The sequence below is a fragment of the Drosophila eugracilis genome, unplaced genomic scaffold (genome assembly GCF_018153835.1).
Source record: "Drosophila eugracilis isolate 14026-0451.02 unplaced genomic scaffold, ASM1815383v1 contig_445, whole genome shotgun sequence".
NCBI classification, from domain to species: Eukaryota; Metazoa; Arthropoda; class Insecta; order Diptera; family Drosophilidae; genus Drosophila; species Drosophila eugracilis.
In genome coordinates, this window is record NW_024573311.1 from 2,781,408 (window position 1) to 2,794,453 (window position 13,046).

At 43.9% G+C, this 13,046-nt stretch overlaps 2 protein-coding genes across 2 annotated transcripts; one reads left to right on the plus strand and one right to left on the minus strand.

Annotated features, from left to right (window-relative positions):
- Nucleotides 1–15: 15 nt before the first annotated feature.
- LOC108104135 (peroxisomal biogenesis factor 19) lies at nucleotides 16–1,396 on the minus strand. The gene is given in 6 exon segments (XM_017210037.2): nucleotides 16–402; nucleotides 459–532; nucleotides 534–623; nucleotides 685–988; nucleotides 1,056–1,173; nucleotides 1,256–1,396. Coding segments are annotated over 6 exon segments (879 nt in total). The 5' UTR covers nucleotides 1,305–1,396; the 3' UTR covers nucleotides 16–158.
- Nucleotides 1,397–9,007: 7,611 nt separating this feature from the next.
- On the plus strand, nucleotides 9,008–11,901 carry LOC108104033 (segmentation protein paired). The gene is given in 3 exon segments (XM_017209868.2): nucleotides 9,008–9,323; nucleotides 9,848–10,596; nucleotides 10,598–11,901. Coding segments are annotated over 3 exon segments (1,833 nt in total). The 5' UTR covers nucleotides 9,008–9,256; the 3' UTR covers nucleotides 11,615–11,901.
- The last annotated feature ends 1,145 nt before the right edge of the window (nucleotides 11,902–13,046 follow it).

Sequence of the window (13,046 nt, forward strand, 5' to 3'; positions counted from 1 at the left end):
CCAAAAATATGTCGATTCAAGAGAGAGTATAACCATTAGCGACCGCCAGATTGTTTTGTCGGGATAAAATAAAATACAATTAGCTTAGCCTAATAAATGTGCAACACTCAACAGTTAACCAATTGGCACACCACAAGACGACCGTGCTCCGTCATCCACTACATAGTGGGACACTGGGGACCCGGACCGCCAGCAGCTGCGAGGGATGCGGGGTCTCCGAAGGGGAGGTCGCCGCCCGTCTCTGCCAGAATCTCTAGCGGAGGCTGGCCAAAGTCTTGCAGTTTGCGCATATCGTCAAGCACCACGCGGAACTTCTCGCGCTTCACGGCTGCTGAATCGTCGGGTTTTTCGCTTTGTAAATGCCCCTCGATAACCTTATACAGCTCCATTTGCTTCAGGTATCTGCGTAAAGAAAGCCTTAATAAATGCTTATCTTTGGAAGATGGTTCACCCCATACCTCTCCTTGTCCTCAGCAGACAACTTGCCCTCGTTTTCCTCGAGGTATTTCGGGTACTTCTCCAGCAATTCCCGGAATGCTGGGCAACAGGATCTCTGCAGAAAGCAGGCTCTGCATCATGCCCTCCATGAAGGGGAGGAACATGTTTCCATCTCCATCACCAGCCTTTTAAAGATGGGGATTAAATTATAGCTGAGGAGGAAAATGAGAACCATATAGAGCATACCCCTTCCAAATTAAGGGAGCCAAACATGCTGGCTATGTCGTTTTCCGAGGCGGGAGCTGTCAGGTTCTCGGAGCCCTCTTGCAGGCCCTTGAGTGCCTGCGAAATGCTATCGGAATACTTTGAGACATCTTCGTCGGTGGCTGAATTCTCGCCGCTCAAGGTAAGAGCAGCTGCTTCGGCCATCTTCTTGAACCCAGACATAATCTGGTCGGGATCTTGGGGCAGAGGTGGGATGTCACCACTGGGCGTGTTTGGACCTCCAAACAACGTGTTCATGCGATCGGCCAGCATCTGTGCCTTCTCACTGGAAAGCGAATTGCAGGTCAGAATACAAAGTTCAAGTGGCGAGTGGCCCCTCTGAGGCAACTCACAGGAAAAAAGCCTCAGGATCGTCGGAGGTGTCGGCTCCCTCAGCATTTGCCGCATCGTCGGAGGAGGCCTTTTCCTTGCTGTCTCCTGCCCCACTTTTATCGAAATCCTGCAGACAACCTGTATGGAAAGTGGACAATGCAGTGTGCATTATGTAAGGGGTTGCAAATGGATCACCAAATGCTTTTCCACATGTACTCACTGTCCAGCAGGTCATCTAATTCATCGCTCTTCTGTTTTTCATCGGACATTGTATAATTTTGGGGTGATTTTCCGTGTATTCGATGAGTGTGGGAAATGATAAAAAATAAAGACCGACCAAAAAGTGCGACCGTCGAGCAGATTCTGAGAAATATCAGTCGGGCTCGCAGGTGTGGCTACTCTATGGTTATATATTAGTGGGACCATACTCATAACGGCTATTCAAATTATTGATAAGCAAGAAAATAAAAATCAAATTTGTTTTTAGTAAAAATTTCACTTTTAGTATTATATAATTTAGCTCTGTTCTTTGTAATAACGGATATACATTTTTTTTTGTGCCATGGGTATAATTTAAAACTGGGTTTTAAAAACGTTAACATTATTTAAGTCTTTATTTGTGTTAAATAAAAGCTTTGAAATTCTTGTGCTTAATAAGTCTTGAGGAATACACTTAATAAGTCTTCTGGTTGCGTGTCTGAAATTTCGAATTAGGGTTCCAAATGTGTCAAACTTTATAGTAATTATGTAAGGAAAGTAAACCTTTTAGATAACACAAATAAAAATATAAGTATTCTGAAATTTAAAGTAATTTTAATTCATTTTAATAATTTGTTGTAATTAAGCACCATTTGGTAAACTAGGCAAATAATATAGTTATAAATAAATATAATAAACTTCCATTTGTAGTATTTAAATATCCCTTCAGTTGAACAAAATGAAACAAACCAAGGACATTAGTCGAAGATTATCTAAAATAATCACCCAAAATATTTACGCTTCTTCTGCGAAACTCTCAGCCAATCTCCACGGGAATTGCACCTTGCTGTGCATGGACGAAGATCGGCGACCAAACTGCGACCAGAACTCAAACCGCACATAGTGAGTGGTGATGGGTCGCAAATCCATCAAGGTCACGGCGCGACGCTGATGCGCGACCAATTCCGAAACCAGTACGTCACACCCATGATCCAGGGACATATGGATTTTGCAGTAGGGAGTCCACTCCCACCCGAAGGTCATATCCCCGGAGGAACCCCGCTTGCTTTTTAGATTCTTCTCTCATATGGTCAATTGGCTGGGCTGGGCTCTTTTCGACTTTAACCGCACGGTTTACCAAAAGAGCAAGACGAATCTTCGATTCGGTACGCCCACGCAGCGAAGTATTGTGGTAAATTTGTGTGTTTTTTTCTTACATTTGGGGCGGAGTTCCCGTTTCCCTGAAAGTGCCCAGCATGGGCGGAGCTTCGTCTGAAATAATGCATAATTTGGTGTTTTATTTGCGGCTTAGGGTGGGACAAACCGCCTGAGACTATTGCATTTTCTATAGAAATATGAATATTTTACTTTTTATAAGGGTGCTATACGATTTCCTTCGTAAATAAGGGCTAATATGTGCCGTACTTTGTTCATGGAATATTGACTTAAGCCTGCCAAATTTCCATAAAAAGGCTAACAACCGTATTTATTTATTAAACATATATAAAACACATATATTGTTTATTTTGGTGCCCTTTAAATACTGAACAATTGAAAATTTGGTTTATCTTCGATTTTCTAAGAACCTAAGCAGTTCAAAAAGTCAAGACAACCGTCAAAAAGTCAAAACAAAAGTCGAAAACGTAAAAACCCTTTCGCTGGCCAAAACAATAGATTTGGCCCACACTCACACCCGATCCCCATAAACCAGGTCTCGCTCTTTTTTGACATAATTTTTAAGGTTCATCATAAAAATGTTTAAACGCATATAATCGGTTTGCTAGAGTTTGGATTTACCTGAACGTATACTTCCTTAGAAGGCAGTTAGAACGGAACCCAAGATCCTAACCGTCATAAAATACACATCAGCGTCCTCACTAGCATTTCACTTCCTCCCTGCACGCACACATTTTTTCGTGAACTTTGCCAGGATTGTATTCTTAACCTTTCAATATATTGGTGCCCATTTCACGGTCGCTGATCGCAACGTTATTTTTTTTTCGACTTTCCGTATCCTTCCAGCGAAAGAGGCGCGATTTTATGATCCAATGATCAGGCCATAATGGATTCCGCGATTGTTCGGTAATGGCAATGATTTTTTATAAGCACATTATTCAAGTTGTCGTGTGGCTGCATAAGATATAAATATTATGGATAATAAATAAATATATTCTTTACATCTTATATCTTGAATTCAGAATAAAATAATATAAAGATCTTTTTATCTGACAATATTAATAAGATTTTTTCTGTCTGAAGAGGATTGCGTTATCTTTTGATATTTTGGCCATGATAATTGCGATTACAAGGCAGGCAGACTTTCCTGGAAAATTCACAGTTTTCCTTTGAAATACTCCCACCGAAAAAAGCCGGAGAAGACAACTGCTCACAGCTTTCCCAAAGACACGATAACCATTTCCATCCACCATTGCGCAATGGGGCAATATCTTCATGCTCTGACACCCATCGCTCTCCATCAAAGTGCCCATGCAAATGAGCCCTTGCGTCTGTCGTACGTTTTCCTCTGAGGAATTGGGACGGAGGGCAGTCTGCTCCAGATGATGTGGGTTGATGTGGTTGCCCCTGGTCTCTGTTCTGTTTGATTAAGCGGAAATTAAGTGTGCGTTTCGGTTGCAACCTCCTCTCGATTCGCCATGCTCTGCCTTTTTATCATGAACTGCAGCACATATTTTTTGTGTTCCTCGATCGATTTGGTAAGTCACAACTTTGTGGTGGGTTGCTAGTAAACCTCTAGTAAAGATGCTTCTTATTAATATAGTTAAATTATTACACATCATTTTAAATGAAAATAATCAAAGGGCTTCTAGTATGTTCCATAGACGAGTCTCCCTCTTTTTAAGACTATCAAATCTTTGCTCACATCCTCAACACTATAAACTTAAAAACTCTTTCATACTAATGTATAAATAATCACAGGCTTTGGTACTCATTTTCCATTGGCAATGCATTTTTTAATAGAAAACGCTGCACAGGGTCAGTGATTAATGAAACAATTGAATAATTTTATTTAAATTCGCATACATCCGATGCGAGCCGTGGCTAATTCACAAACGCCGCCGAACAGAAGATCCCCAAGTCAAGAATCCAAAAGAACTCTCGAATGGCCACGAGATGTGAGAAAAACGCCACCTACTTTCTGGACTCTACTCTAAGAAAACTAATGATGATTCTTCATCGGTAGAAATATATATTCGATCCACCATCGATCTAGCTGATCGACTACAAAGCAGAGCAATTACAAATCGAGAAACTGGACAACAGGTTGCTGGCTGATGGATGGAGATGGAGGTGGATGGCGATGGGAAATGTGGATGTGGATGGAGATGGAACCACTCGACGTACCCGGCCGGAAAACAAATTAATCTTGTTGACGTCGCGGCCTCGTCACTTTCTTCGTCAGGTCGAGGGCCCAGGTGTTTGATCTCGACCTGATGCTGATGCTGATCTGCTGTTGGACAACGATGGGTTGCGCCTACCTTTGCGCCTTCTGTTTAATGATCAATTTGTTGGACTCCGTCTCAGATGTGTGCCGACAGCGTTTAGCAGTCGATTGGCTGGGATTGTTTTGTTTTGGGCAACGTTTGTTGTGCCCCAGGCTAATGAGTTTCTCGAAAGTGGGTGTATGTGGCAGGGGCTCCCCTTTTGCCCTTGGGATAGGGATATGGAAGCAACATCCCTTTAGGCACTTTACTCGTACAACATGACTAGCGAAATTTCCGCCAGACTGTGCGACGTCAAAGTACACAGGGAGATAATCCTTTTAAATTGAGAGATTAAGCTAGTTATTAATTTAAACAGTTTACATGATTCTTTCAAATTTGAATGAAAATTATTTTCTTTGTAGTTTTCGTGTTCTTTCTGCCTAATATTCTTAAAGATGAGTATGCAAATTTAAAGAATAAGAGATCCTTTAACGCATTTCCCGTAGAGTGTTTTCCCTGAGTGCATGACGAATGTCATGCGGTCGGAGTGCCAAAACCATACGATTGTGGGCGATGTTCCCTCCGATCGAGCCATATGAAAGATGCTAATTTGAGGACAAAGCAGTTCTGCGGAAGCCACCTCGCGACCCACAAACAACTAATGCCTTCAATTAGCCCGGCTAAACTGCTACCAAGAGCAAGGGTTAATCACCCGGAGATCGGGAAAGGCCCTCAGCTTTCCGCCCACATTTTTTTTTGGCTAAGTGGGCGTGGGCTGCGTTAAGCCGCAGCAATTTTTTCACCAGCATTTGGTCTACCTGGGATTCTTTCTTGGCCCGGTTTAGCGTGTCCCGCCCGAAATGCCATGGCAAATCGTTTACAAATGTTGATCAATAAAACGTCGGACTGTAATGCGATTATCCGCTATAATCGGGCGATCAACACTCGAGAACTTTTGCAAAATATTTGAAAAAGTCAACTTGCGATCTGCGAAATGGATGCAGGCTGGCCAGGATGGCCAGGATCCTGGGCCTAAGCTGGTGCGACTTTCCCTCTAATCTCGCACTTTGCCGCTATTTGTTTGCATGCTTTAGCCTGGATTTCGATTTACGATGGCTCTGGACTCCGGAGAAAACTCGACTCCGGAGTTTCTGAGGGCTGGTCTTGGGTTGGGCCGTAACCAGGGGGCATCTTTTGCAACTCGTATTTACGAAAACTAACTGCGGATTAGGAAAAAGTCAATCGCCGCCTGTCAGTCTGCTGGACGAGGGGAAATATTTGAGGATCAACGCAGAACTGGAGGATCAACAGAGGACTTAGGATTTAAACTAGAATTGAAGTTTAAGGACTTTTTTTATTTCTTCTTAACTTAACTTAAGATAAATAAATTCAACTCAAATAAAAAGACTCAGTAACTAAGGATAATATATGACGCTTTTAGACATGGCATGTTATGGTACGTTAAGATATTCTTTCCAGAATTTCCTAATTTCTAGAAATCATGGCTCTAAATAGTTCATTATCTAAGCATCCCGTAGGGCGTTCTACGAGAAGTTCCTTCTGTGGGCTGTGGACATGGAAATTCGTTGCACACCACAGCATCCAAGGGGAAAACAACAACAAAAAGGCCAATAGGGCCTGATAAAGACATTAGGCCCAGGGAACGTGAAACAATCAAGGCCGTTCCAATGTGTGACAACAGACCGCATTACGTCCGGCCAAAGCGAATCGATTGCCAAACACAAACAGCAGCAGAAATTGAGAGGAGAAAAGTTGGAAAAAGTAATGGGAAAATTCTAAAGACTGCGATATACCCATTACTTAAAGGAAAGATATATGAAAAGTCATAACGGATGGAAAGAGATTCTCAATATGAGTCCTTGCTGATTACTAAATAAGAAATTTGGCTGCTAGCACAAATTACATAAAACTATGGTTAGATTCATTAATAGTTTTATTTAAATAAAAATATAAAGGTAACCTGCAGTTCTAAGCTTGGATTAATAAAAACCAATATAGGAAGTGTTGCATAACTTTCAAACAGCTCCTGAAATGTCTGAAAAGGTCAGATGAACAAAACAAAATAACTAAAATATATAATCTTTTCATTCTATTTCAATAGTTTACGTTTCTGAAAATGAAAACCTTTTTTAATAAAAGCAGCTTTAATTATTCAAATCAGAACTTCATTTTTAAACTTTTATAAAATTCGGGGTCCAAAAAAACTTACAATCTTTTGAATACTGCCATCGATTATAGAGCTATTTGTCTGCATCGATTGAGCGCACGAGCCTCTCGTCTCAGGTCCTCCAAATCAGATGAAATCCTAGTCTTGGAGGTAGAGTTTTTCGCAGGTAAAGAAAGATCCGCTGGCGAAAGTTGACGATCACGAGGAGGATTTTCATTCATAGCACCCTGGGTGGCATCATAAAAAGTCTCTTAGCATCCTTATTCATTGCACGGATGTGTCTTCATTTTCCCGCTGGCTGATTCGTGGAAATGCGAGCGATGCTGACTCGCAGCGTTTATGGCACCGATGCCACCTACTGCTTCCTGCATCTCAGCCAGTACCTTTCTCTACACAAAGTCCCGTTTCTGTTGCACGATCGCCTTGTTGATAGCGCGAAATTAGCGTTATATGAGTTGCCTTTTCAGCGTCTATTGTCTCGCTAAATTGTAGAATCAACGAGGATCAAATCGGATAGGGTATGGATCGCGGATTGAAGCGCCTCTCCAGTTGATATTTAAGTAGATGCTCCAAAGGAAATATCATAGGAAACTAGTTTCCCTTCAAGGCCACCGACTCAAGGTCGTCAGGGATTTTGCTATCCTGCTAGGCGAAAATGTTAGGATTCCTTACTGGGTGCCCGTTACTCCGAACTCCTCCCGTTGGGTTTGCTTAACCAAACTCCCAACAGGCAGCCGCACCGAGCAGTAGAAACCCAACCTTTGTTGTCTTGCGGCCTCCGTTGTCCTTGATCTGTATCTGGATATGGTTATGGATATAACTTTGGATCCTTAGTAGAAGGATACACATTCGTCACGTTTCTCTGTACCAATTTCCTCGCTGGCGTTTCATCCGGGGTCCATCATTAATTCTCCCAACACTTGGCGCTCTCTATTGTTCGATGGTTTCGGGTTTTTCATAGTTATCCCGCTCAGCGCTTTCTTTTCCAGCGGTTTTAGTTAACTTCTTTTTGAGGGCCTCTGTTGCGTGAAATTTTATAATTAATCAAACCCACGACAGTCCATTGAATAGGGTCGCAACGATGCCATCACCTTGAGCACCGGAGCATAATGGTTTCAAAAGCGTGACAAGGATATGGTTATGGCTAGGATATTCTCCAACCCTAATGTTGAATCTTTAATTGGAAACTAACTAAAAGAAACTGATCAGTATAAGATGTTAAAGGGCTTTAGCATTAGCAATTTTCGAATTAAATTTGTTTTTTTGTTAAATTATATTAGGCAAATTTATTCGATTAGCAGGTGCGAAATCTTTATCTGATCATTTTTCTCACTATTTTTATATAACATATTCTTGAATTTTATTTTATATATTAATACTCTTTTGACCGGTTCCGATTGCTCTCTATAACTGTCGGGAAAACTGTCTACTCTCGCGTCTATATAGACGAAAACCCCTAATGAGGTATCAATAAAGGATATATTACGCTTGTAAAGAGTGTTAAACGCGTACTCGATTGCATTATGGGTTCCAGTGAATATCTAATTTGATTTCCGGGGTCAAGTGGAACCCCAAAGAATATCTCAATTGAGAACAAGACCAGGAATGCCGATATCAATTAACTTCCTTTTTCAAAAATGTCTTGTTATTGCTAATAGCTAAAATTTCCTTATAACGAGGTATTAATAAAGGATATATTTATGTTGTAAAGTGTATAATTATGTCTAACATATAAGGTAATATAAAATATCCGGAACCCAGTGAAACCTCACAAAGAAACACCTTGCAGAAGCTAAAAGCATGGATTCTAGGATTCTAATCGAATGCCAAGGAGCCAGTGTACTATGAGGGCTTCCTTGTACTCGTATACCCCATCCAAAGTTTCCTCTCTTTCTCCCATTCCGTAGTGCTTTCCCAGCTGAGACGCCCCCCGGCGCTGAGTGAGATGGTTGCTATATAGCCCGATATCTGGCAAAGTGCGTCAGAGCGAGAGGCCGCGGTAGAGAGCTCTGCGATTGGTCCGCGTGGTGGTTACCTGCCAAGTGGCATTGGGATATGGCCGACGTCTGGGCCGGGGCTTCACAGAAAGGCAACGATCTTGGCCGGCGTTCGGATGGTGAAGTCAGTCAGGCACAGACAGCGCACCGAGTCACACCGCATCTCGTCTTCGCCTTCGTTTCTTCTCGCCTTTTGAGATATTGTGACTTAAGTTACACGAACTGAAACTAATCGGTTAATCAACGCCTCGCAACGCTTACTTATGACTTTGACAGTGTGTCCAGAAATCGCCTAGAACTAAAGTGATAACCAAGTGATACACGAACTCCGAGACTGAGTTACCGCCGGTTTTGCGCCGGGACAACTTCACGGATCTTGGAGCTCTCCAGAAACTATGACCGTAACCGCTTTTGCAGCCGCCATGCACAGACCCTTCTTCAATGGATATTCTACCATGCAAGGTAAGTTTCTATGGGTTTTTATATAACCTTAAGATTCCTGAAGCTCAGATACAAAGTTTAATTTAGATCCATGCCAGATTTCAATTCAACTTCTCGAAGTCTTTTCAAAACTATATTCCAATCTTCGATTTAAAAAATTTGAAATAATTTTGAGCTTTGTCAAAAAGCTTTCATTTTTTCGAAAACATTTTTTTACATATTTCCAAACCTTAATTTAAGCTTTTCAGTTCAGATCTTAAATCTTCTTTAGCTATGTCTCACTGATTTCTCTCTAAAAATCACTGTCCCTCTGAAAGATCTCAGTTCGAACCAAGGCCGTCGGCAACTCTCTAATGGCCATTAGTTGCTCGGCGGGAAAGTCGCGCGCCTCTGACCTTCGACCTTCGATCTTAGCTATGAGTTTCCCTCTTCCCGGGAAGTCAACTACGAGAAGAAGGTGTCGTAAATCAAGTGACACGCGCATCTAGCTACCTAGCAAATTGGAAAAGCCTCTAAAATTTCCATTTCCTCTTCTCCCATTTTAGACATGAACAGCGGCCAAGGGCGCGTCAATCAACTAGGTGGAGTTTTCATCAACGGTCGTCCTTTGCCCAACAACATTCGTTTAAAAATCGTCGAGATGGCTGCCGATGGTATTCGGCCATGTGTGATCTCCAGACAACTACGTGTATCTCACGGATGCGTTTCCAAAATCCTGAACCGTTATCAGGAGACTGGTTCCATTAGGCCAGGAGTGATTGGTGGCTCCAAGCCGAGAATTGCCACCCCCGAAATCGAGAACCGAATTGAGGATTACAAGCGCAGTAATCCGGGAATGTTCTCCTGGGAGATCCGCGAGAAGCTAATCCGTGAGGGAGTCTGCGACAGGAGCACAGCACCCTCAGTCTCTGCCATTTCACGCCTGGTGCGTGGTCGCGATGCTCCACTTGACAACGATTTGTCCTCTGCCTCGGGATCCCCCTCGGGTGCTGTTACCAAGGCCTCCAGTTCCTGCGGCTCGGATGTCTCCGGTGGTCATCACAATAACAAGCCCTCCGATGAGGACATCTCCGACTGTGAGAGTGAGCCGGGAATCGCCTTGAAGCGCAAGCAACGTCGCTGCAGAACCACTTTCTCCGCTTCCCAGTTGGACGAACTGGAGCGCGCCTTTGAGCGTACCCAATATCCTGATATCTACACCCGTGAGGAACTTGCTCAGCGCACCCATCTCACAGAGGCCCGCATCCAGGTTTGGTTTAGCAACCGGCGAGCTCGTCTCCGCAAGCAGCACACCTTCGGTCTCAGCCGTAGCACCTGGAGGAGTTTCATCCGTCAGTCATGTGACAACATCCACCGCTCTGCCGAGCGTTGTTTCCAGTGTGCCCAGTATGGCTCCTCTGGCCATGATGCCCGGGTCCCTGGATCCAGTCTACCAGCAACAGTATGATTTCTACGGAACTCATGCCAACATTTCCGTATCAGCCGCTGCTCCCATTGCTAGTAGCAATCTCTCGCCAGGAATCACCACCACCCCACCGCACCACCACCAATTCTACAACCCCAGCGGTAACACAGCCAGCTATATAATGCCAGGAGAGAATGGCAACACCACACCCACCGGGAACATCATCGTGTCCAACTATGACACCCAGTTGGGCTCCGTTTACGGAACCGAAACGGAAACCCATCAGACCATGCCACGCAATGAGAGTCCCAACGAGTCGGTGTCGTCCGCCTTTGGTCAACTGCCACCCACACCCAACAGCCTTTCGGCCGTGGTGAGTGGAGGAGGAGTGACCTCCAACTCGGGTGCCGATTCCTCGCAGTCGCTGGCCAATGCCAGTGCTGGAAGTGAGGAGCTATCGGCTGCCCTGAAGGTCGAAGCAGTCGACCTGGTCGCTGCCGGTCAATCTCAATTATACGGTGGTTGGAGCTCCATGCAGGCACTCCGTCCAAATGCCCCACTATCCCCAGAGGACTCGTTGAACTCGACCAGCTCGACCAGCCAGGCTCTGGATGTCACCACCCACCAGATGTTCCACCCGTATCAGCATACACCGCAGTATGCCACCTATCCTTCGGCACCCGGTCATGCCCATTCGCATCCCCATCATGGACATCCCCATGCGCCGCATCCGCACGCACATCCACATGCGCATCCGCAATATGCCGGCGCCCATCCGCATTATCCGACGCCCACTTCGTCAACGCACTTCATGCCGCAAAACTTCAATGCCGCCGCCTTTCCATCGCCCTCGAAGGTCAACTACACAACGATGCCGCCACAGCCATTCTATCATTCCTGGTACTAAAAAAAACAAAAAGGATCCTCCACCTACTCCTCCAGGAGCAGGAGCAGGTGTCGCCAGATCCCTAAAGACAAGTCGCCAAAGATGTACATAGCTGGGGAGAAACATAAAAATAACATTTTTGTGTGGGGCAGTACAGATATTTTCCATGTGGGAAAACCTCTGACAGACTCGCCCCTAAAATAGTTCCAATTTGTAGATCCTAAGCCTAGTAAATAGTACCAACTAAAGTTTAGAATATAAGATGATTAGTGATTAAGTAGCAAGTGCCTTGAAAATAAATATATATGCTAATTTATCCCGTATTCCATGATCTTTCACTCAAAGTCCTGGCCATTCAGCAGCCTTGACACGCTTCTGTTCGCAGCGGGAAATGGGAAATCCTCGGGGCCATTAGAGCCTTTAAGTAGCTGCGCTTTCCATGGACCTAGCTGGAGATCTCAACAGTCACCCCAGGGCACATTTCTTCCTCTCGGAACTCCTGCTCAAGCTGTGAGCGAGGCTGCATAGTTTCCGGAAAAAGAGAAAACTCCCGAAATGGAATGGAAAAACGTTTTATCAGAAAAGCGAAGACAACTCCAACCAAGGTGTTAATTGCCCCCTCGATTCCATCGAAAAGAGTAACATAGAACATGGAGTAATTGCCCTCGTTCGGACTTACCTCAAATTCACACCTCATCCTCGGGGATCAGCCCATCCGACGTGTCCGAGCGATGGCAATTAATGAAGTCATTATCCTTGAATCCTCACCTCCAGACAGCTCAGACAGCCTAAGGCACTATGGCTCTATTATTTTAATCTAGAAAAAACTCCTAATCGCTGTTTGCTTTTCCTTAGGCCAGTGAGTGTAAAGTAAATATTGACTTTACAATCGACTTAGGAATCGGCGAAGGGTTTTCCAGGTAGACCAAAAGATTTGCAAAGAAAATTGCACAAAATCCATTTAGATCTAAATGATTTCGTTCTTCTAGAAACCATAATCCCCCGATTTCAGATCTTGTTATCTGAAATCTTTTCCCAATTCCAGACAAAATCTAATGCCAATTTAATAGCGCCCAACATGGCCAACTGGGTTAATAAACCAATTACGATTTTAATTCGTTACCCACTGGGCAGGAGAGAAAATTCTCAGCCACAGTAGCAAAGAAAGCTTCGATCGGGAAATGATTAAATCCAAAATATTACGCATTAATTTTCGGTAGCGATAAAAAATTACCCAGCAAAGAAGCGAGAGGAAAAGCTCGTCGATGTAACCTCCAAAAACTTAGAGGCTTCTGTGGCGATAATGGTAGTTTGTAGTTGGGGCTACCCAGAGATCATGGACATGCCGAATCTCCCTGCTCTGGCTTTATGCCCTCCCCAAAAGCCGTGATTAATGAGCTGACAAAGTGTTGAACATCAAAGGCAGGGAAAACAGTAATTTACAACGACGCGA